This window comes from Aquarana catesbeiana, linkage group LG04 (genome assembly GCF_042186555.1).
Source record: "Aquarana catesbeiana isolate 2022-GZ linkage group LG04, ASM4218655v1, whole genome shotgun sequence".
NCBI classification, from domain to species: domain Eukaryota; kingdom Metazoa; phylum Chordata; class Amphibia; order Anura; family Ranidae; genus Aquarana; species Aquarana catesbeiana.
Window position 1 is genome coordinate 616,889,385 of NC_133327.1, and position 24,979 is coordinate 616,914,363.

The following is a 24,979-nucleotide window of genomic DNA, read 5'->3' on the forward strand; positions in this document are numbered from 1 at the left end:
GTGTACATTTGCTGTCCCCTCAAAATAACTCAACACACAGCCATTAATGTCTAAACCGCTGGCAACAAAAGTGAGTACACCCCTAAGTGAAAATGTCCAAACTGGGCCCAATTAGCCATTTTCCCTCCCCAATGTCATGTGACTCATTAGTGTTACAAGGTCTCAGGTGTGAATGGGGAGCAGGTATGTTAATTTTGGTGTTATCGCTCTCACTCTCTCATACTGGTCACTGGAAGTTCAACATGGCACCTCATGTCAAAGAACTCTCTGAGGATCTGAAAAAAAGAATTGTTGCTCTACATAAACATGGCCTGGTCTATAAGAAGATTTCCAAAACCCTGAAACTGAGCTGCAGCACAGTGGCCAAAACCATACAGTGGTTTAACAGGACAGGTTCCACTCAGAACAGACCTCGCCATGGTCAACCAAAGAAGTTGAGTACACGTGCTCAGTGTCATATCTAGAGGTTGTCTTTGGGAAATAGACATGTGAGTGCTGCCAGCATTGCTGCAGAGGTCGGGTGGGGGGTCTGCCTGTCAGTGCTCATACCATACGCCGCACACTGCATCAAATTGGTCTGCATGGCTGTCGTCCCAGAAGGAAGCCTCTTTTAAAGATGATGCGCAAGAAAGTCCGCAAACAGTTTGCTGAAGACAAGCAGACTAAGGACATGGATTACTGGAACCATGTCCTATGGTCTGATGAGACCAAGATAAACTTATTTGGTTCAGATGGTGCCAAGCGTGTGTGGCGGCAACCAGGTGAGGAGTACAAAGACAAGTGTGTCTTGCCTACAGTCAAGCATAGTGGTGGGAGTGTCATGGTCTGGGGCTGCATGAGTGCTGCTGGCACTGGGGAGCTACAGTTCATTGAGGGAACCATGAATGCCAACATGTACTGTGACATACTGAAGCAGAGCATGATCCCCTCTCTTCAGAGACTGGGCCACAGGGAAGTTTTCCAACATGATAACGACCCCAAACACACCTCCAAGATGACCACTGCCTTGCTAAAGAAGCTGAGGGTAAAGGTGATGGACTGGCTAAGCATGTCTGCAGACCTAAACCCTATTGAGCATCTGTGGGGCATCCTCAAACGGAAGGTGGAGGAGCGCAAGGTCTCTAATATCCACCAGCTCCGTGATGTCATCATGGAGGAGTGGAAGAGGACTCCAGTGGCAACCTGTGAAGCTCTAGTGAACTCCATGCCCAAGAGAGTTAATATTGACACTTTGGGCCCAATTTGGACATTTTCACTTAGGGGTGTACTCACTTTTGTTGCCAACGGTTTAGACATTAATGGCTGTGTGCAGAATTATTTTGAGGGGACAGCAAATTTACACTGTTATACAAGCTATACACTCACTATTTTATATTTTAGCAAAGTTTAATTTCTTAAGTGTTGTCACATTAAAAGATATATTAAAATATTTACAAAAATGTGAGGGGTGTACTCACTTTTGTGAGATACTGTAGGTAATGTGAAAGAACCCACTACGTCACATCACTGGTGCTTTATTACATTTCCCCTCCTTTGGGTTTACTTTAGAGTGGTATTAAACCCAAAAGCAAACAATTATTATATTGCACCTTACTAAATCTTTAATGCAGTGGCTGCATTCGTTTGCTTTTTTAGGCTTTCTCTTTCCTTCATTTGCACCTGGTGATCCAGCCAGTAAGTCTGTTGTTTCTCAACAAAGCAAGCTTTTCTGCAAATGTAGCACTGAAAGTGTTGCGACAAACCATGTAACACTAACAGGGGTGCTTAGAATTATCAGCTTTAATTTATTCATATAAAACCTTTATACCAAAAGAAAAAAAAATGTATTGCTGTAACTAGTTGTGTAACTGCAATGTGAGCTGGAGGGTGGCTTCAATGTGATAGTGTATCTAAATCTGCTAGTCCAGCTAATACTTCCATCCCCCCAGACTGACAATGCTGCTGCCCAAATGTGTACCCTGTGCTCATTCCTCCAGAATGGTGCCACTCTAATACATAGTTACATAGTAGGTGAGGTTGAAAAAAGACCATCAAGTCCAACCTATGTGTGTGATCATATGTCAGTATTACATTGTATATCCCTGTATGTTGCGGTTGTTCAGGTGCTTATTTAATACATGAGGTGTGTTACTGCCCAGATCACCAGGTATAAACAGAGAGAAAAAAGCCTAAAAAAAACGAATACAGGCATCACATCTAAGGGTTGGCAAGCTTCAATATATTATATTTTTGGTTTGGGTTTAATTAGCCGTTTAAAGCTCCTTGCACCTTTTTGGCTTTGGTGCGCATTAAAGAGAGCACTGCACTTTTAATCTTAAAGAATATTTTCTCTCTTTCTCCCACCCTTCTTTCTCCTCTGTCATTCTTTATTCTTCTGTTCTCTTGATTTCTTTGACATGCAAAAACAAGAATCTTGGGACATTGAATCTAGCTGCATGGAACACGCAACAACAATGTACAGTGGGAAAAATAATTATTTGATCCCCTGCAGGTTTTGTAAGTTTGCCCACCTACAAAGAAATGATGGGTCTATAATTTTTATCATAGGTGTATTTTAAATGATAGAGACAGAATATCATCCAAAAATCCAGAAAAACACGATACAAATGTTATAAATTGAGTTGGAGTTCAGTTAGTAAAATAGGTATTTGATCCCCAAGCAAAACATGACCTAGTACTCGGTGGAGAAACCCTTGTTGGCAAGCACAGAGGTAAGAAGTTTCTTGTAGTTAGTGACCAGGTTTGCACACATCTCAGGAGAGATTTAGGTCCACTCTTCTTTATAGATCTTCTCTAAATCCTTAAGGTTTCTTGGCTGTCGCTTAACAACTCGAAGTTTCAGCTCTCTCCATAAATTTTCTATAGGATTAAGGTCTGGAGACTGGCTAGACATCCATTGGCCCCTTAATGCGGCAAAGTCGGTCTGTGCCTTTAGCAGAGAAACAGCCCCAAAGCATATGTTTCCGCTTCCGTGCTTGACTATAGGGATGGTGTTCTTAGGGTCATAGTCAGCATTTTTCTTCCTCCAAACACGGCGAGTCCCTCTCTTCAAGAAGGCACATGTACAGTCATGCCAATGAACATCTAAATGATTCAGAGAAGGATTGCTGTGGTCAGATGAGACCAACAATGAGCTCTTTGGCATTAACTCGACTTGTGTTTGGAGGAAGAAAAATGCTGACTATGACCCTAAGAACACCATCCCTACAGTCAAGCATGGAGGTGGAAACATCATGCTTTGCGGCTGTTTCTCTGCTAAAGGTACATGCCGACTTTGCTGCATTGAGAGGCCAATTGACAGGGCCATGTATTGTAAAATCTTGGATGAGAACCTTCTTCCCTCAGCCAGAACACTGAAGATGGGTCGTGGATGGGTCTTCCAGCATGACAATGACCCAAAACATATCACCAAGGCAACAAAGGAGTGGCTCAAGAAGAAGCACATTAAAGTGGTTGTACACCCTGTACAACCACTTTTTTCTACAGGTAAGCCTATATTAAGGCTTACCTGTAGGTTCTGGAAATAGCTCTTAAACCCCCACGGTTTACAATAAAGCCGTGCGCCGATGTCTACGGCGCATGTGCACTTTGGAAAGGGCACTCGACTATCATTTAAAATACACCTATGATAAAAATTATAGACCCTTAATTCCTTTGTAAGTGGGCAAACTTACAAAATCTGCAGGGGATCAAAAACATCCAGTAAAATACACGCTGCTTAATAACACATCTTGGGGTTAATGTACTAAGATTGGAGAGTGCAAAAACTTCATCATGTACAATTAAGCTATGACAAAAAAAACCTGGAAGTTGACTGGTTTCTATTCAAAGCTACACCAGATTTTGCACTCTCCAGTATTTAGAAAATCAACTCCCTTCTTTGCCATTTCCAATTGGATACATATTTTACTGTATGCATTGTTGTTGGGCGTTCATCACTGCTACATTTAGAGTCCCAAGACTTTCTTTTTTACATTTTAGAGTTTATTGAGGAATGGTAGCTGTTGAGGAAATCTTTTATATTTAACAACCTTGATTCCACCGTTTCCATTTGAGATTATTCTCTCCATTTCTTTGCTTTTTTCTATTTATCTCTTAATTTAAGCTTTCTCTAGATCACTTACTTCCAGATCTCCTCTTTCTGGATGATGTGCGCGGGAGCTGGTGTTGAGACAAGTATGTGTTCTGACTCAAAGTCACTGCAGGGCAAGCATCTGTTTAATGCGCACCCCAAGGCCTAGTCCTTCTAACAGAAGTTGATGGATGGTCTTCAGTTACTTTCCTGTGACTTGCAAACATGACCTACAATCCTGCCCCTCTCTTACCAACCCAGCTTGCCTGGGGACCGGCTTTATCTTCTTCTTATCTTTTATCGACCTTAGCCTGCCTTCTGTCTATGATCTTGCTGCTTTGTTGACTACCCAGTACCAACCTCAGTCTATACTTCAACCACACTTTTAAACAATTATCCTGCTTGCTACCATCAACTTGCTTTCCAGCTGTTGATCCTGGTCAAAACCAAGATTCTTATGCAGTGTCCATGTGCCACCTCTTATTCCTTGAGCCAAAAAAAGTATTTCTGCAACTACAAGCTCCAGGTAATTGAAACTAGACATAAGTGTTGCCTCAAGTTATTCACTTGGCACTGGTGTCGCTCCCCACCACCAACTGCATATTTTATTTTGGCTGGAGGTGCAGGAGACTTTTCCTTGTTTACCCTTTTCTTTCTTTATCTCTCCCTTCTCACTTTTTGTGTCTCACCCCATGCCCACCCTCTATCTTTAACTCCCTGTCAGGGCACTAGTACAGCAAGTGCTAATTCCCATGTGTCAAGTGCTCATCTTCATGTGCATGTACAGGGTTACGAGCATAGAAACCTAACCATACAAGCAAGAATGCATGAGCGTATGAGCATTAGCACATATTAGTGCACCTGTGCACACCCACAAATCCTGGTGTCCAGCGGCTTATTTAAACTCAAGGTCTGCCTAGCCTCATTGTTGGTTTGTCTTCAGCTCTAGTTCCTGTATGCCGAGTTTCTGAAAGTCTGCTACCTTGTTCCTGACCCAGCTATGTCTGACACTTCTCTTGTATCTGTGTCTACTGCTCACTTGTGTTATCAATCACGGCTTGGACTTCTGACCATGATTGCGCCTTCTGACTTGGTACCCTACCGCCAGCATGTTACTGACTCCTGCCTGTTCCTGACCTTGAAATTGATCCTAACCCTACACTTGTCTGCCTGGCTGCTACTGAACATATCTGGTGACCTGGCTCCACACTGCTGCTGGAAGGACTCCCGTGTTTCCAAGCTCAAGTTCACTACTCCAGATTTCTGGCACTTACCCTAGTGGTTCCCATCTCCACTACCAGGGGAGCTTGGACGGGAATTGCGCAAGAGGCCACCCTCAACATGTCAGGTTCCACAGTCAGTTATGTGACGCCCACAACTCTCTCCCTTCTTCCCTTTTGATACCCTCTCTTCCTTTCCCTTCTCTGTCCTAACACCAGACCCCCCCCATCAATTTATTTCTTGTTCTCCTTTCCTCTCTCTTCTCCTCTTCCGTCAGTTCCTGTCTCTGCTCCAAGTCAGCTAAAAATTGTGTCCATCTCATCTGTAATCTCTTTGATCTCAGTTCATTATACACACCATTTGTTGGGAGCAGGTATAAGTGTTTTGCCCTCAGCTTCCAGAGTTCATTGAAGCATTTGATTAAAAACGAAATCTTTCTCAAATCAGTAAAACTTGCTAGCTTGAGGGAGAGCCCCGACTAGGACATAAAATATAGTTTATGAGTGAGGTAATATTGAGTCTGTTTGCGCTTACTTCATTTTAAAGTTCATAGAGTTGAGGACTGTCATTTTCACCCTGGCTTCACTAGTTAGTGAATTGCTGAACTGGAACAAGCTTATGGAATGTTCACACCTTCTCCACCTCAATAGCTGCATGGTTGTTCCAAGTCAGCACCTCATTAGGTGGAGAAGCCAATGTCAGGATTACAGCTGAAGAGCCTGTATTTTTAGGTCAGTAAAGGCAGATATCATATGGAATAGAACCACCAAGCATGTTCCTAATTACTAATTGTTTTTGGTATATAGACTGTTGACATCAGCTTCTGAAAATATAGTACTCTATCATGCTGATCCAATGGATTCAATACTTTCTTAATAGCTGCCCTAGAACATGTATGCAGATTATTGTTAGAGTTAGCCCTGCATCTAATTCTGCTTGCAGATTTCTTTTCAGAGGCGTTTGACAGATGGTGAGGAGGCGATGTGACGGGCGATGTAATGGGGCATTTGCAGTGCTTTCCAATACACTTAAATAGGTTGTGTAAGGTGGGCTTGGTGCTTGTCAATCATGACATGTTGGAAAATGTTTACTGTGGGAGCGAAGCATCGCAACTGCGGCATATTAACACCCCTGTTCACTGCCATTGCAGATTAAGGGAGGGGTGGTTATGGGAATCCCTCCAACCACTAGTCTAATGTTTTTGACTCACAATCAGGAATACAGGAATAAGGAACCTGGAGTGTAGTGGATCTGTGTACTTTATAAAGCCTTAATAAAGTGCACAGTAAAACCTTGGATTGCGACTAACGTAGTTTACAAGCGTTTCGCAATAGGATCTGTTTTTTTTTTTTAAATCCTGGCTCGGTTTGCAAGAGTTGTCTCGCAAGATGAGCAGGATTCATGCCTCTGGGGTGTGCAGTACTGCATTTGGCCAGAGGTGTGGGGGCGCCGGTAATGCTCGGAGACATTCGGAGCCGCTCGGAAACACTTGGAGCCGCTCTAAAACACTTGGTTCCTGAGTGTTTCCTAGTGTCTCTGTCTCTACGTGGTCTCCGGGCGTCTCCGAGTGTCTCCAGCGCCCCCCCACCCCTGGCCACATGCGGTACTGCATAGACAAGCAGTGGCTGTGGAACGATTTATCTTAGTTTCCATTGATTCCTATGGGGAAACTTGCTTTGATATACGAGTGCTTTGGATTACAAGCATTCTTCTGGAATGGATTATGCTCAAAATCCAAGGTACCACTGTACGTAGAAATGCATCTCTTGCTAGCAGCCAAGCTAAATATTACTAGATTATGGGAAATCTGAGAAACCCCCTCCATATCTAGCACAATTGCGAATCTCAATCAACAATGTGAATTGAAAAAGCTAGGAAAAATATGCAACTAAACAAATTTTCTGTACAATGGTCCAATTGGTTGACGCACTCAAAATGTAAAGTTCAAATGCAAATTGTTCTGTTCTAGATTGTTTGGAACCATATTGTTCTATACTGTTTTGAAACTTCCACACTTGATGTGCTGGTGACCCATCCCCTTACCTCCCACATTCCCTATTTCCCCTTCCCCTCCTATAACCCCCTCTTCCCTTTCCAATCCCTAACCCAACCCTCTATCCTATCCCTCTTCCCTCCCCCTATTACATTCCTACCTCCCATCCCCCTCCGCCTGCATTCATACGTTAAATGTAGAAAATGTAAGCACATGTATCATTACATACATTAACTAACATAACCATATATGTTGCTTGATCGAGATGAGCTAGACTCACTTAAATGCTAGGCGGAACCTCTGTTTTTATTGCAACTGGACTGTTTTACTATCCTTTGTACTAAAAACTCAATAAAAACCTATTGAAAATAAAGTGTATGTAAAGCCGAAACTTTTTTTTTATCAATTTGGATGGAGTGGGGAAGGGGTAGAATACCTATCAGGTTATTATGAACCTGAATTGTGTTGCATTTCCATACTTAAAGTAGTTGTAAAGGCAGAAGGTTCATTCTATGCATGAAGGTAAAAACCCTTCGCCACGCAGCCCCCCCCCCAGCCCCCCTTATACTTATCTGAGCCCGATCTCGATCCAGCATTGTGCACAAGAGCAGAGGCTCTCCCTCTTTATTGGCTCCCACTGCTGTAATACACAGCTAGTAAAGAGGAAGCGGGGAGCGAGGCCAAGCAACACTCTGAGTGTCTTATAGACACACGGAGGTGGCTTGGGATCGAGCATGCAAGTATGCTGTGATAGGAAGTGGCTTCTTTTGGTGGAACACCAAGAAGAGCAGAAGCCAGAACCGCCGGCAGGGGGACCCAAGAAGAGGAGGATCGGGGCTGCTCTGTGCAAAACCACAGACAGTAGTGCAGGTAAGTATGACATGTTTGTTATTTTTAAAAAATACTACTACCTAACGAATACCTACTCTATCCCAAACTAAAAATAAAAAAAAAAATAAAACAGGTTTTGATTGTAGATGCACTTCAATAAATGTTATGTTTAGCATTACCCTCGCAGGAGCCGCTGGATCTTACTGAAGTCCCCTTATTCCTGCACAACCAGGCAGCACACATTTCCAACTTGCATCCAGACACAAGAAATCAATCCATGGGCCTGTTTTTATTCTTCTATTGGCGGAAACAACTTGGATAGGGTATAGAGATTATGGGATGCCCAACTTGACTTGAAGAACAACAGATGAGGACATACTTCCTTCCCTATGTACACAAAAATGAAGACCCTGGACTGTACTCCCTTCGGACTAATCACAATCTCTAGGGATGAGTAGCAAAGGTTCTTTACAAACCGGAAGCTCTCAGTCCCCTTTGATGAAATAGCACCAAACTGTATGCAGGAGTTTCGTGTCTCCTCAGTAGAACCTCACACAGTTCTGACGCTTGCAGATCCTACCAGCTTACTTGGCTGCCTTGACTGCCAGCCCACCTGGCCGCTTTGAAGAATGATCCAGGACAGGGGATTGGGATTTAACTCAATGCTGTCACTGGAAAGTATGCTAGGTCTGGCAGTTTTTACCCTTGTATGCCCCTGGGTCTGCTGAGGTACTCACAACTGTCCCTTGCTTCCTGCTGCACTGGGCAAGACTTATGTTCAGGCCTCCTACTATCAAGATCCTCCCGTGCCAGCCAGGATGTCTGCTGTACAAGACCCAAAGGTAACAGAGATCCTTCTCTTTGGCTTCCTCTCTTTCCTTTCCTCAGCTTCAGCCTGAAGGCAGAGCCTCCAGCCCTGGGGTCCCCTCCCAAGCCTAACGACAGCAACCTTAGCACTCCATCTTTCACCTGACTACCCTGCTGGCCAGGCTCCACAATATTTAAGTACCGATCCAGCAACCCTGCAAGGGCCTTCTGCCTGGGGATTGGCCAGATTCCCTCAAGTATGCAGATCAGGACCCCCTGGCCTCCACCCACTAACTTCTAGAAGCTTCTCCAAGCTTCTAAAACCAGGGGGAGATACCAGAGGCCTGCCCTGCGGAATCCTCCAGCCTGACCTGGAGTAACCTGACCCAATTACAGACTCACACAACTACCATGAATCAAAAAAATAAATGTACCTACACTTGTTGCACACACAAGGGTGCTACACATACTTAACATGGACTATCTATTATCTATTAAATCTTCTGCCCTTGTTGTTTTAACTTTGGATAGTAAAACATTTTTTTTCTGCCAGTAAATCCCTTATACAGCCCTCTTCCTGTCTCTTGTCTGGTAAAAAGCCTAGGCTTATGACATCATGCACAGCTCTTTCTCTCACTATTGTGAGAGTTTGCCAGGAAGGGAGGGGGGATGAGTCAAAAGAGGGCCAATCAGAGCTGCAGAGCTGGAGGTGTGCCTCTGTGTGTCTGTGTAAATCCAGGAAGTGAACAGGCAGCAGCTTCAGCTGCCCACAGTTAAAATGGATGTAACCAGACTCAGTGGAGGGAGATTTCTGCAGTATATATAAAATAATATGCAAAGTGGTTGGAGGGAAGCTTCAGAATAGCAAAGATGTTTTTATTGCAAATTATGTGAGCAGACTGCAGTTCCTCTTTAAGCATTTTTATTATGATTTGACAAATAACAAAATTGTGACAAAAAAGTGTTATACTGCACAAACCAATTTTTAAGAGTTAGCACTACTGCATCCATTTACAACAAAATATATTTATTATAATATATATATATATATATATATATATATATATATATATATATATATATATATATATATATATATATATATATCCTTACTACCGGGATGTAAAATACAGAGGATTTTTTTCCCCAAGGCATTAATATATGGTTGTGTAACAAGTCATTTTTGTTTATAAATCAGTATGCTATCTTTAATAATATAATTTGCTGGTTTTAGATCAAAGAGAATTTTAAAAAGCCCTGTAAAATTAAATCAGCTATTACAGAGGGAATTTTAAGTTATTGATAGATACGTTTTAAGGAGTCCAATCAATTAAACAGAAAGGGTATTAAATTAACTATAGCATGACGCTAGAGAATGAATTACTATGTAATGAATTAATGACAAAAATACTGTGCAAACCTTCTTATCTGATACATAATATAACGAGAAGAGGGAGAGAGAAAGAGAAGGGGAGAGATTTATTCTTATGCTGGCCATACACTAGTAGATTTTCAGCAGAGAACATTGGTATGAACATTTGTATGAAAATTCTTTTAATAAATGGATAAATATAATTTGAAAAATTTCAGCTGCTTTTAACATCTGATTTTAAAATTAATATAATTCATGGATATAAACCAAATAGACTACCCACAAATTTGTTCGTTTGAGAATTTTTTTTTTATCCTGCTTCTTCAAATTTTTTCATGACCGTAGTTAAAAATGAACATCTATTTGACCCCACCAATGATTTGAAAATTGAAAGAATATTTCTAAAACAAAAATTTTCAAACAAAAATGTATACGTGTATGGCCAGCATAATCCTTTCAAACTGCATCCAGAACTTAGAAAAAAATGTTTCACCTGCCCAAGAGCTGTAAGGAAGGAGTATTAGGACCATGTGTTGCTTATAAAGGGGCAGTTTGTCCTTTGTAGACAGTCCCATATTTAAAAAGCAAAGGAGGTAGGGCATAGCTCCTAGTGGGTGGGAACTCTGTTGTGGGAGGGGTTTGCACAGTGCAGGGGAGGGTCAGATCTACTGAAATATTATGCAATCCTATAATCTAGCAATGACTGCATATGTATCATTTATCTCACCTCCTCTCAGGTCAGACGATGCAGCAATGTAGGCAAATGTGTCCAGGTTTATGATGTCAATAACAGGACTCACCACACGAGTCGGATTCTAAACAGAAAAATACATTCATAAGAACTTAGTATTCCCACAACACTTTGTGCCTCGCCTAATAATAGTATTTAAAGGGAAGAACCATTTATGTTGCCCAGAACAGCCGGAAACATTTTTTCTAGTCAACACTGGTACCATAAATGGGAGAATCTGCATTTTTGCTGTGTAGGTGAGACCATTTTTCTTTCAAACACTTTGATAAATGAGGAGTGTGACACAAAACCACCTTATCTATTTTGGATGCAATAAGAACTGTCTGTGTAATGGATACCAACCAATCAGCTTGATTATTTCATGTTTCTGGGGCAGACTGGAAAATGAAAGGAAGACACTTATCACTGTTGGTTTTATATTTTTAGACAAGTTTGTGATAATTTTTTGCTGCCTTCTCTGGTTCCTCCCTTCTCCACTCTTTAACATGCTAATAAAAATTTGAAATACACGTTTCCATGTTCATTGCATACCTTACTTTAGTTCCAGTGACATCATCACTGGGTCTCTCTGCTTCTCTATGCAATGCGGGCAGATCATGGCTGGTGGGAATGGCCAGTAGGGTGCTGTACATAGCTCACTGAAAACATCAAAGCACCCTGCTTCAGTCCTCCTTTCAAGAGCCCTTAGCCCTGATGCAAGCAGTAAGCTCGTTCTTGGAAGGAGTTAACCAATTTCCCAAATGCCTTTATAGGCAGGTGTCAATCTTGAGGAGTGGGCAGTACTAGGCAGACCGTATTTGCATGCACACCGCACTAGGTATTGCCCACATATGATGCTGAGCCGCCATGATTAAAGGAACTGAAATCCACTGAATGAGAAGGGTGGGCCATAGACAGTAGGGCTGGGAAGGAAAGAAAAGGCTAGATGATGCCGTCGTCCTCTAGTCAGGAAATTAGACAGACCCTGTCTGACTTGCAGCAACTTCTAATGCACATTCTGAGAATCTCACAGTGTGCAGTAAGCAATTTCTGTACAGGAGAGGAGCCTGTACAACTGTTCAAGACTGGATAGAAGATTGAAGCTCATCGGTAATCAGGGGCGGATTTACCATGAGGCAAACAAGGCGTTTGCCTTGGGCGCCATTTTTCAAGGGGCAGCATCTGTAACGGGATGATGCCTGCAGCTGCAGGTATCACCCCAGTATAATTTTATAGAGCCGGTGGTCAGCTTTCTTGTAATAGCAATCGGAGCGGCTTACTAGCAGCGGGAGGAAAATTCCACCCCTTCCCCTCCCGCCGTCTTTCGTGGCTCTCCCATCCCACCAGACAGCCAAGCAAAGCCCGAATCAGCTTTGCTCGGCTGATTGTAACAGTAAACCGGAGGCAATGACATGACATCACTTCCGGTTTACTCGAGAACCATTGGCGCCAGTTTTTAAAAAAATCTAAAGTATTCAGAAACACAGATCCTGGTGGTTTAAATGCTTTCAAGTGCAGAGGAAGGATTTTGGGGTTCGTATAGACCCCAGATCTCTCCATAAAGAGTACCTGTCACGTGTCTATTGCTGTCACAAGGATGTTTACATTTCTTGTGACAGCAATAAAAGCATACCTCCCAACTTTCTGAAATGGGAATGAGGGACACCTATTAGCAAAAGTATGTAGGCATAGGACACAACCCCTGCCACGCCCCATTAAAGGAGAATTGTACAAAAAAAATGATTGGTTAAACCCACAAGTGCTATTTACTACTATTACTCCTTTATATTGGCTTTTGAAATGTACACATGCAGCAATTTAGAAATTGGATGAAACACAGGGAAACACTTTTTGATAGATAAATAGTGCATTTTATATACAATTATATAGATCAGACCAAAATGTGGGACAAATGAGGAGGAAAGAGGGACAGCGGGATATTGTTCCAAATCAGGGACAGTCCCTCGAAATCAGGGACAGTTGGGAGCTATGTAAAAGTGATAAAAAATGAAATAAAATAAAAGCAACAGTGTAAAAAAAAAAAAAAAATGTAAGTGCGCGAACGCGCGTGTCAGTGCAGCACGTAAGCAGCGATCGTCCCACACATGTGAGATATCACCGCAAATGTTAGATCATGTGCAGTAATTCTAGTACTAGATCTCCTCTGTAAATCTAAAATGGTAACCTGTATAAGCTTTTAAAGCGTCCCCTATGGATAGTAAAATTGACATAGTTTGTCGCCGTTGCACGGGCGTGCACAATTTTAAAGTGGCTGGGGTGGGACAAATTTAGATGGGGGGGCACCCATTTTTAATCTTGCCTAGGGCAGCACAAAACACACACTGGTGGTAACGATCTCCCATGTAAAAGTTACCTCTTGTTTTCTCACCTCTTTAATACGTTGCAGGAGAGGAGGGAGCCAGTCCTTATTGACTTCACAGTGGCTGTCCAGAAAGGTAAGAACTCCGGCTTTTGCAATGTCTGCCCCTCGGACTCGGGACCGGATCAAACCTGTGCGACAGAAAACTCCACTAAGCAAGGTCTGCACCATATAACATAACCCCGGGGTCATTTAAAACCCAACTGCAGCCAAAACTTTTTGAATATTGTTTTAGATAGTGTGGGAAAGGGTTTTGAACTCTGTCATGTTTTTACTGTTGTTTCTGTAGCCATTGAATAGATTTTCCCTTACTTGCAGTGGAGTCACCAAGACAGGAAGTGACTGAAATCTCTCCAAAAAGAGCACAGACAGTAGGAATATTTTATCTGGAGTGCAGCTTCAAAGCTCATTTCATCTCCAGCCAAAAACATTTTTTTAGAATTAGACTACTTTGACAATGCTCCCTTGCAAAAACACAGGAAAACACATAAGTGTTTTTCCTGTGTTTTTATTGCATTCTGGCGCCTGCAAAAAAAAAAGGATGTGGGGTTTTTAAAAAAACGCACCAAAAACGCAACAGCAAATGTGTTTTTGCCACATTTTTGATGTGGTTTCCATTCATTTCAGTAGGAAGGCACATTTTTTTTTTTACCGCATGAAACATACAGCAAGAGGGATTTTACAAAACGCAAAACTGATTAGTGTGAAGAGTAACGTAGGATTTCATGGCCATGCGTTCATTGTGAAAACTGATCAATGTAAAAACAGTCTGAGGCTCGGTTCACACTAGTGCGGGACGTGCAGTCCGCATTTGCTCAGGTAAGGCAGCTCATTCATTTGAATGGGCTGCTGTTCTGCATGAACTTCAGAAGAAAGGTGCATTGACCTTTTTAAAAATGCAGCCACAGGGAAACCGCATGGCCTTTTTGATCATGCGGTTTCCCTATAGTTCCCGCACCTGCGATCACGCTGCTGGCTGAGATGCATTGGGGTGCCATTCAAAATGATCAGCAGCTCTGTGTGTCTCGCTAGAGCAGTGCGATTCAGCTGCGGGTGGTTGCGGGTGCTGGAATCAATGCGATACCCCAGGGCCATTTTTAAGGCAGGGCAAAAGGGGCAGCTGCCCTGGGCCCTGTCATTGTTGTGGGGTCCAAAGCAGCTGCCTCATCCTTGCCAACTATCCTGGTTTAAATTCCCTTGTCCCTTGAGGTTTTAGTCCTGTGCTGTGTACCAATATCTCAGTGTGAAGTGCTGCTACTAATGCTGCACAGCTCTGCCCTATTGTTGTGTTCAGATGACTCACCTGCAGACCCTGTGTTTACATGTAAATTACCGGCATTCATATGTAAATAGTGACAGCATTCATATTTAAATAGCAGCGCCTGGCGGCATTGATTTGTATATCATGCCCCCCTGAGGTCATATCCACAGTAATCTCTAGCAACCAATCAACAAGCAGATATCATGTGCTGTAACCTCTAGCAACTAATCAGTGAGCCGTAATGTGTGCTGTAACCTCTAGCAACCAGTTAGTGAGCGGTAATGATACACTGTAACTTCTGGCAACCAAACGCAGTAGCTGCCTGATCTGATTCAGTAAACTGATTTTGAATCTAGCTGCTATTTATTGTATGTCTCAGAGCAGGTGGAGAGCAAAACTGCATTGGGGGGGCCCCCAAGAAAAGTTTTGCCCAGGGTCCAATCAATATTAAAGACGGCCCTGCGATACCCGCAACTAAAACACACAGTACGGGCTAGAGTCAACTTAGCCTTATGCCCTGTACACACGATAGGATTTTCCGACAACAAAATCCATGTTTTTTTTCCGACGGATGTTGGCTCAAACTTGTGTTGCATACACACGGTCACGCAATTCTTGTCAGAAATTCCTAACCTCAAGAACGCGGTGACGTACAACACGTACAACGAGCCAAGAAAAATGAAGTGCAATAGCCAGTGCGGCTCTTCTGCTTGATTCCGAGCATGCGTGGAACTTTGTGCGTCGGAATTGTGTACACACGATCGGAATTTACGACAACGGATTTTGTTGTTGGAAAATTTGAAATCCAGATCTCAAATTTTGTGTGTCGGAAATTCCGATGGAAAATGTCCGATGGAGCCTACACACGGTCGGAATTTCCGACAACAAGCTCCCATTGAACATTTTCCGTCGGAAAATCCGACCATGTGTACGGGGCATTAGAGTGTGGAAGTGTAAGGGTTTGAACCTTGGTCTGTGTCCCCATAAAGAGATTTCTTCTCATTTCCTGTACTAGTGATATACATTGGCAGCATTAGAACTTTGTTACTGCTGGATATATGATTGAGCTGTGTCTTACCCCATTACTGATTTATCATTACTACAAAAGTATTTTTAAGCAGAACTCTGGCCAAAAATAACAAGATAAAAATAATTAGCCTATTAATAGATAAAATACTGTAACAACAAGATATTTTCCCCGCAATTATTTTTTTCTGATACAACACATGTTCAGTTTGATGGCCAGGATCATTTGACCCATTTCCCCTGAGCCCAGATAATTCTGAAACCACACCAGCCTATTACTCCTATCAACATGCTCTTTGCCAGGACATGAACTGATTGGCTTCTTGTGCCAGTCTCTGCTGTACAGAGATTGTAAGAGGCTGATACCAGGTCAAATCAGGAACTTACACTGTTTGCTTTTAAAACAACACACTTACATTTGCAACATGGCCCGCAACATGTTTCAGGGGCCCAGCCCCCTTTGTCAAGCCCAGGATCAATACTTGACTGCTGGAGGCCTGGAGATGCAGGAATTTTTGGGGATTTCCACCTCCCCATTCCTCCTCTACTGCAATTGCCATTGGCAAGCTTTACAGATGGACAATTTATATACTGTGAGGAGTGCTGTGTAAGTGGTGCATACAGAGTGTGCATGCCTATATGTATTAATGTGAGACTCTGGTGGGAACCATGGTGTAAGAGGGGGCTTTGTTGAGGATTTTGATGTAAGGGGGGGCTCTGATATGCACACTGATGTAAGGAGGACTCTGATTGGGACCCTGATGTAAGGGGAGACTTTGAAGGGGACTCTGATGTATGGAGGTCTCTAATGAGGATCCAAATGTAAAGGGGGGCTCCGATGGGGACCCTGATGTAAGGGGAGCTTTGATCTAAGGGGGACTGTGCTGTAAGGCGGGACTCTGATGTAAAGGAGGAGGACTCTGATGGGGACCCTGATATGTAGGGGGGACGCTAATAGGGATCCAGATGTAAGAGGGGGCTCTGATGGGAACCCTGATGTAAGGGGAGCTTTAATGTAAGGGGGACTCTGATGTAAAAGAAACTCTGATGGGGACCCTGATGTAAAGGTGGGATGCTGATAGGGACCCTGATGAGGATTTTCTTGCAGGCCTGCAAATATTTGTAAAATATACTATGTGGCCCTTGTACTAAAATGTTTGCAGACCCCTGGCCTGGAGCATAGGTTTAAAACCTGCCCGCTGCCACCAAAAACTTAATTTAGTTAATAGCTGGCACTCTTGTCAACTTTCCTGTCCCTCGGAAAGGCAGCCCATCCAAAATGAATTGCCTGCCAATGTGCTTTATCATTCTTAAAGTGGTTGTAAACCTCAAACATGTGAACAGAGGACATCCCTCTATGGTGTGTACTTGTCTCAATTAAGAGCACTAAGTGTCATTTCTGTCTTCTGCTTCGTTCCTCTGCTATCAGCATGAATCACTTCTGAGAAGTTTTCCTGACACCAAGAGAAAAACGGTGACAGGGGAGGGACCTCCAGCTAATTGACTGCCTCAGCTCTGTTCCTGTGTCCTGTATGAAGGGGGTGTGTCTCTTCCCTCCAATCAGCTCTCAGTGCTCTGTAGAGTGTGACTTCAGCTCTCCGCCCTTTTTTCTGGCAGCTCAGACAAGCTTAAAGAATTCTGGACTTTGAATGGATATAGGGAAGAGAATACTGCAGATAAACAGGTACAACTTATCTAGGAAGATTTGTTTCATCTCTGTGTATCACTTGAGGATAGTCCCTTCACTGGGTATATGTAAAAATCACGCATGGCTCTTTTTGTAATAAAAAACACACGGCAATGTGCGTCTGTGTGTTGGTGCGTTGTCTTAGTGCAGCGTAATGCTATTCAAAATAAAAATCATATTATGTGCGTTGCCGCTCATTGCCTTATACTTTTCCTTCAAAACTTCTTTTTATGTCCTAAATTCCTGTGCTGCCTTTGCTACATCAGCCAGACAGACACAATGGAAGCCATGTTTTATCGCTGTTCCGCTTCCCCTGCACTTTCAGACTCCATAGCAGTCACATATAATTAAGCTCTTGATTCATCTCTCTGTGCTCACTATAACATTATAAAACAGACACCCAAGCGGTAAGCCGTGTGTTTACAGCGACTGTTCTCCAGCTCTATTTATCGAGGTGTATTTTACACAAACAACTCGGGAGCTATGAAACTTTGTCTGCTAGAACATAAAAATGACTTTTAAATTTCCGAATTTGCAAGGTTCGGAGGTAATACGCTTTCTTCCTGTACTTTGCCATCTCAGCAGGACTTGAGGGAGAGGAGGGATTCAAAACTTTCATCTCAACCATTCGTAATGGAGATTTAATGTATAAACTGCATTTTGTGGGAAAATAAGGCGCTGCGCTGGATGAAAAAAGTGCTTGTAAAACCTCACACGCAATTGTTCATATATGATTTTTTTTATATGTGAGCGTATTATTATAATACATTTATTAATGTTATGCAAAATACGTTTTTTTAGATGACGGAATGCCTGGTGGCCACTTTTCAATGCTGAGCGTTCAAAAGTATTTAGAAAAAAAGTACTTTGTTGTTTTGTTTTTTTATATGAGCCTCTATATTTTCTTACTCCTGCATAATTATACAGCCTACATAAAAAATACCTATTTATACATTTATATATTTAAATTTATACATATTTATTGATTCTTCTTTAAAGGAAGCTTGAGGTTAATTGATCTCACACTCTTTTTTTAACTAGCAAATACATTTTTGAAAAGGTCCTTAATCTTTTTATCATTTTAGTAATATACGGATGATCTGGCTAAGGCCGGCAATAGAGATTCGAACCATGTATGGGCAGGCTAAATGTATCCAAGATGACTGATCGATCAGTTTGGGTAAAACCTGCCTGTCAGGTTTTACATGCTATTATTGCTAGCGGCTGTTATAGCCGCTAGCAATCATCACTGTTCTCCCGGCAGGCACGGGGGAACACACAATGACTCCAAGGGAGGGATTCCCCATCAACCTGTGGTTGCAGGAAAAAAAATTGCTCTCTCTATGGCCAGTTATGTATTATTGTGCAAAGAGGATGTAGTGAGGAGCGAGTAGACATTGTCCAAGACACTTGTCCGAAAAAATGTTTGTGATTGACAGAGACAGGGCCACTATTAGAAATTGTAGGGCCCATACAGCCTGCCTGCGAGGGCCTTTAAAACCCAGTCGCTGCCTTTATATACCTTATTGCACATGCACAGTAATCCCATCTACTGACTCTCCGAGCAAGTAAATAAAATTTTCCTGGGCCCCATCAGTTCAGCAGCAAGGACCGGGGATAGAGAGGAGAATATTTACACATTATCAGGAGTAGGCCCCCGTGCCGTGGCTCCCAGTGATTCCATTAAAGTTTTTCTTTATCAATCTGCCCTGGCTTTAATGTAATTGTCAGGAGCCCCCCAGCAATTCCTCTTTTTGCCCCCAGGCCCTCTGCCGAATGAATGGCCTGGGCCATGTACAGTAGGGCCAACTCTATTGATGGCCCTGGACAGAGGTGTCCTGGTAGAAGCCCCTCACTGATCTTCTGGTCTACTTGGACTGCCAATCAGTTCTGAGACCAGAACTCAGTAATGCTATTAAACCTCCTTTGGGCCCCACAGTTTTTCTACGGAACCCATCATCACGTTGGTGATGTTTGGACACAGATGGGACTACACGGACACTCCATTACATCCCGGGAACAAGCAGCACATCTAGGAGGACTGAATACACGGAGGCGGCAGCGTGCAGAGAGTCCATGCTGGATACTCCCCTCTGTGAACATGCAAAGACAATTTGGTGCTGTTCAGCTTTGTCCAGGAGTGTCGGTAAGTGCTAAGATTCATTGAAATTGTATATATGGAACTTGTATTCACACCCACCCCCATACCGACAACACTCCACAGCACATCCCTACGCCACTCACGCTAGCCCCCAGTCCCAGCAGCGTCCCCGAACTCTGTTTTTTGCCTGATTTATACAGTCATCTATATGTATATATACGGAACTGTGTTATCTACAAATTAACTGAACACTTATGCCCCGTACACACGGTCGGATTTTCCGACGGAAAATGTGTGATAGGACCTTGTTGTCGGAAATTCCGACCGTGTGTAGGCTCCATCACACATTTTCCATCGGATTTTCCGACACACAAAGTTTGAGAGCAGGATATAAAATTTTCCGACAACAAAATCCGTTGTCGGAAATTCCGATCGTGTGTACACAAATCCGACGGACAAAGTGCCACGCATGCTCAGAATAAATAAAGAGATGAAAGCTATTGGCCACTGCCCCGTTTATAGTCCCGACGTACGTGTTTTACGTCACCGCGTTTAGAACGATCGGATTTTCCGACAACTTTGTGTGACCGTGTGTATGCAAGACAAGTTTGAGCCAACATCCGTCTGAAAAAATCCTAGGATTTTGTTGTCGGAATGTCCGAACAAAGTCCGACCGTGTGTACGGGGCATAACAGGCACCCTGAGACCATACCAGGACTGTCCCTCATTGCATACCTATATGGTTACACATCAGGGCTACATTGAATTACCCATGGAATACCACATTGATCTTATTAAGAGCGGCACTGCTATTTGAGGATCTGTGATTACTTCCTAGAATTGGGTTTTCATCCGATAAACTAAAATAATTATCTACATTTAGATGTATGCATGTGGATGGATGAGTGTCCGTGGCAGCTACCTGTGTCGCCTGACAACGTTGTCATAATTTTAACTTTTTCATATGGTGGAGGTAAAGTTTATATGTATCGGTGCCCTCGTGGAGTGGCTGCGTGTTCTAGCTCCACACATCACCCTGCTTGGTCAGACATCCATTTTAGGCACTCTTTCTCCAGTCAAGAGTCTCTTGCTTGTTTTTGTTGTTTTTGTTAGGGAATTAAACTTGGATGGGGAAAAGGGACATGGGATGCCCAAAGGATAAATCTTTCTTGGTAGAACAAAGGTAGTTGAATCCAAATTGACAGTCTCTGCTACTTCACATCTCCTCCAGCACACTACTTGAGTCCACTTGCTTTCCTCTACTGTCCAATTCTAATGCCCCGTACACACGGTCGGATTTTCCGAGGGAAAAAGTGCGATCGGTTTATGTTGTCGGAAATTCCGTTCGTGTGTGGGCTCCATCTGACTTTTTCCGTCTGAATTTCTGACACACAAAGTTTGAGAGCAGGATATAAAATTTTCCGACAACAAAATCCGATTGTTTAAATTCCGACTGTGTGTACACAAATTCGACGCACAAAGTGCCACGCATGCTCAGAATAAATTAAGAGATGAAAGCTATTGGCTACTGCCCTGTTTATAGTCCCGACGTACGTGTTTTACGTCACCGCGTTCAGAACGATTGGATTTTCTGACAACTTTGTGCGACCATGTGTATGCAAGACAAGTTTGAGCCAACATCCGTCGGAAAAAATCTGATGGATTTTGTTGTTGGAATGTCCGATCAATGTCCGATCGTGTGTACAGGGCATAATTCCTGTCACAATTAGCACATGGCTAGGCCTCACTCTGAATAAGTCCTAACATTTTCCTAGTAGTCATTTGCAGGCAGGGGTCTGCAGTCCCCTCTGTGGTAGCAACCATTCAGATGAAAGGAATAATTGTGTTAACTGATCCTTGGTGGACTACTGCTCCCAGTAAGTCTGATGCAAATCCTGCCAACCCTCCTGGCTGCAGCGACTCAACTTCAACAACACCACAGTCTCTCCCTCTGGCTCCACATCCAATCCTGGCAAGTCTGTCCCATAGCTTCTCACTGTGCTTCTCACTGACCCCGGCATGGATCCCTCCTGAATGACTCTCCTGGCTGTGTTCCCCGCTGTCTTCATCCTGCTCCCATTCCAGGACACCTCTCAATGACTGTGTAAAGAGAGGCTCCCTCCCAGCTCCCGAGCTCTAGTCCCGAGGTACTCCCCCCCAGAAAGGGGGTACCTCAAGGGCCACCACAACCTAACATGCCATCATCTCAATTCTTCCACCTGACAACCCCTCCCACAATAGGCTGACCATGGGTATATATAGGAGGCCTGTCCCCTGCCAATCCTAGTTGTGAATTGGTCAGGGCTCTCAAATACAACCCATGTCACTCCAACCCTCTGCCCTGCCTCCTTTCCCGAACCTTCTCACTGGAAACAGAGGAGGCGCCAAAGAGCTGAAGCACATGTCAGTCCCCAGCCCCCAGATCAAAACAAACAGGCCTAGCTCACAGCCAGGCCTGCCTAAATTTACCTGCACTGACAGTAAAACACAAACACTACTCTAGCACCTACCTACCTAAGGTAGAGGGTGCTACATATATATCTTTAAAAATTGGTTGAAAATGTTGCCTTCATCAGATGACCATTGTACCACCTTGGAAACTTGACAAGTTAGGGAATTCCAGGAGCAGATTGCAATTGAAAAAAATTATTCTACAATTTTTTTATTGGCCAAAACCATTTGCTCCATGCTCCTACCAGTAGTCATTTTTTATCTTCTATGTGCACAGCACAGGAGAACGCTGCAGGAAATACTACGTAATAATGTCAGTCTTATTCCCTGAAGCCCTGTGCACCAAGGACAGTAAGATGTCACACCCCCATGGGGCATGTCCCTGACACTCTAGGCTCAAAGGAAGTGAAATGGATGATTCTTGACATCATTTAATCCAGAAGAGAACTAGTCCTGGATTTCTGGCTACCAACAGGGTCACTTTAAGGATTTGGATACAGATGGTGTAGCTCTTAAATATAAAACGTGATTAAACACAAATATCAGACACAAGGGTACTGAACCCCAATGATCAATAATGAAAAATAAAAAAATAAAAAATACAGTGACTGGTGATGACTATCAGGAAAAGTTCCAGTGAAAAGTGTCTCAAAATATAGTTCAAATTTCCATATGAAATGAGTCCAAAGACTTCTTGTGAATATCACAACGGTGAGTAGGGTGTAGGATTGAAGTGAGATGTACCACCACCAAAAACTAGGAGGCTTAACAGAGCATTTGAACCCACAAGAGCGTATGGAGCGGGCTTGTGTTGTGTAAACAACCAATGGGACTGGGTCCTGGAATCCCTAGATGGCTCCAACAGGGACGCACGGCTATCCTCAGGATGGTGGGTGGATTTAGCAGGGTAAAAACAGCGCTTTTTCTAAAAACAAATGGCCTCAGTGGAGTCCTCTATATGTGACAACATGTTATAATCTAACCATTGATGAATTTGTTTTTACCTTGTATATGAATTGTTTCAATTATGGATACATCTTATGCAATTGTTGATGAGGTCTTTTAATAAAATTTGCTTTCAACATTATTATTTCCTACAATTTACTGTGTCATGAGTCTACTTTTATGTATATACAGTTGTGCTCAAAAGTTTGCATACCCTGGCAGAAATTGTGAAATGTTGGCATTAATATTGAAAATATGACTGATCATGCCAAAAAACTGTTTTTATTTAAGGATGACGTAAAGCCATTTATTATCACAGAAATCACCCAAATGGCCCTGATAAAATTTTACATACCCTGGGATGTTTGGTCTTGGCACAGACACAGAAGGTGGCACACACAGGTTGAAATGACAATTAAAGTTTAATGTCCCACATTTGTGGCTTTAAAAATCACAATTAGTGGCTGCGTATAAATAGGCAATGACTTTGTTAGCTCACATTGATGCACTAAGCAGGCTAGACACTGATCCATTGAATATGCCAGTCAGTACTGTTCAATCACTTAAGAAGTGGAACATTTGGGGATCTCTTGATACCAAGCCAAGGTCAGGTAGATCAAGAAAGATTTCAGCCACAACTGCCACAGGAATTGTCTGGGATACAAAGAAAAACCCACAGGTAACCTCAGGAGAAATACAGGCTGCTCTGGAAAAAGATGGTGTGGTTGTTTTTAAGGAGCACAATACGACGATACTTGACCAAAAAAGAGCTGCATGTTCAAGTTGCCACGAAAAAGCCTAGTTACAATATGTCCAACAACACCTTAACATGCCTCATTGGCTTTTTTGTGGCATTGGCGCAGTAAAGGCTTCCTTCTGACAGCTCAACCATGCAGCTCTTTTTTGTTCAAGTATCGTTGAAGTGTGCTCCTTAAAAACAACCGAACCGTCTTTTTGGAGAACAGCCTGTATTTCTCCTGTGGTTACCTGTGAGTTTTTCTTTGTATCCTGAGCAATTCTTCTGCCAGTTGTGGCTGCAATCTTTCTTGGTCTACCTGACCCTGGCTTGGTATCAAAAAAGCCCCTAATTTTCCACTTCTTAATAAGTGATTAAACAGTACTGACTGGCATATTCAAGGCTTTGGATATCTTTTTATATCCTATTCCATCTTTGTAAAGTTTCATTACCTCGTTACGCAGGTCTTTTGCCTGTTCTTTTCTACCTCCTCATGTCTCAGTGTCTAGCCTGCTTAGTGCATATTTCCCCATTCAACAACTGTTTTTGAACATACCTAATTTAAAGTCCCAATCTCTTCTTTTCTTTCACGCAAAAGGGTTGGAGGCACAGGGCCCTAGTATGCTATGTGCTTCATTTAAACTCCCAAATTCTCCCCTCCTTTTATAGTTGAGATGCCGGCACCAAGGAAAGAAGACAGCAGGTGAAACTGACTGGGGTGAGCACTCCGTATTGTGGGACAGGTTAGTGGCTGTTTTTTAAAAGTCAACAGCTCCAGTTTTTTTAGCTGCTGACTTGTATTGTATTCACAGGAGACTGGAACTCCTCTTTAGTTAAAGTGACACTAAACAATATCCTTATTCTCCAAAATTAATCCATACACATAATGGGCCTGTAATCTATTTTTTCATAAAATTGTGTTTCCACTGTGTTTTTACAGTTTCTCCTTGAAACATACTCTGTGAGCTCTTGAACCTCTCCCCCCCCTTACTTCCTTTTGCTTGGAACAAGCAGTGCTCATTAGTTGCAGTCATGTGCACAGCTATATGCCCTCTGCACATCTTTTAGTCCATAGTCCCTAGTCAATTTCGGGAGTGAGGAAGAGAAGGTGGATATGTTCTTACATACAATAGGACCATGGAGAGTGAACCCTTAGGGCTGGTTCACACCATAAAAACGCACTCCAAAATCCAATCCGGATATGTTTCTGCATGCACGTTTTTGGTGCCTTTTGAAGCGTTCCAGTGCATTTTTGGTGCGTTTTTGATGCATTTCCGGATGCATTCCAGGTTTTTTTTTTCACTATATAGGGTCCAGTGTGTTTTTAATGCTTTTTGTATGTGTTCCAATGTATCCCAGTGCATTT

General features: G+C 42.8%; 1 protein-coding gene across 1 annotated transcript in view; it reads right to left on the bottom strand.

Annotated features, from left to right (window-relative positions):
* Positions 1-24,979, bottom strand: part of GALNT14 (polypeptide N-acetylgalactosaminyltransferase 14) — a 707,004-nt gene that overhangs the window by 139,535 nt on the left and 542,490 nt on the right. The window contains exons 6-7 of the mRNA XM_073628286.1: positions 13,416-13,537; positions 11,024-11,111 (exon numbers count right to left, since the gene is read on the bottom strand). Of these exons, the coding sequence (XP_073484387.1) occupies positions 11,024-11,111; positions 13,416-13,537 (210 nt within the window). The remainder of the gene's footprint in view (positions 1-11,023; positions 11,112-13,415; positions 13,538-24,979) is intronic.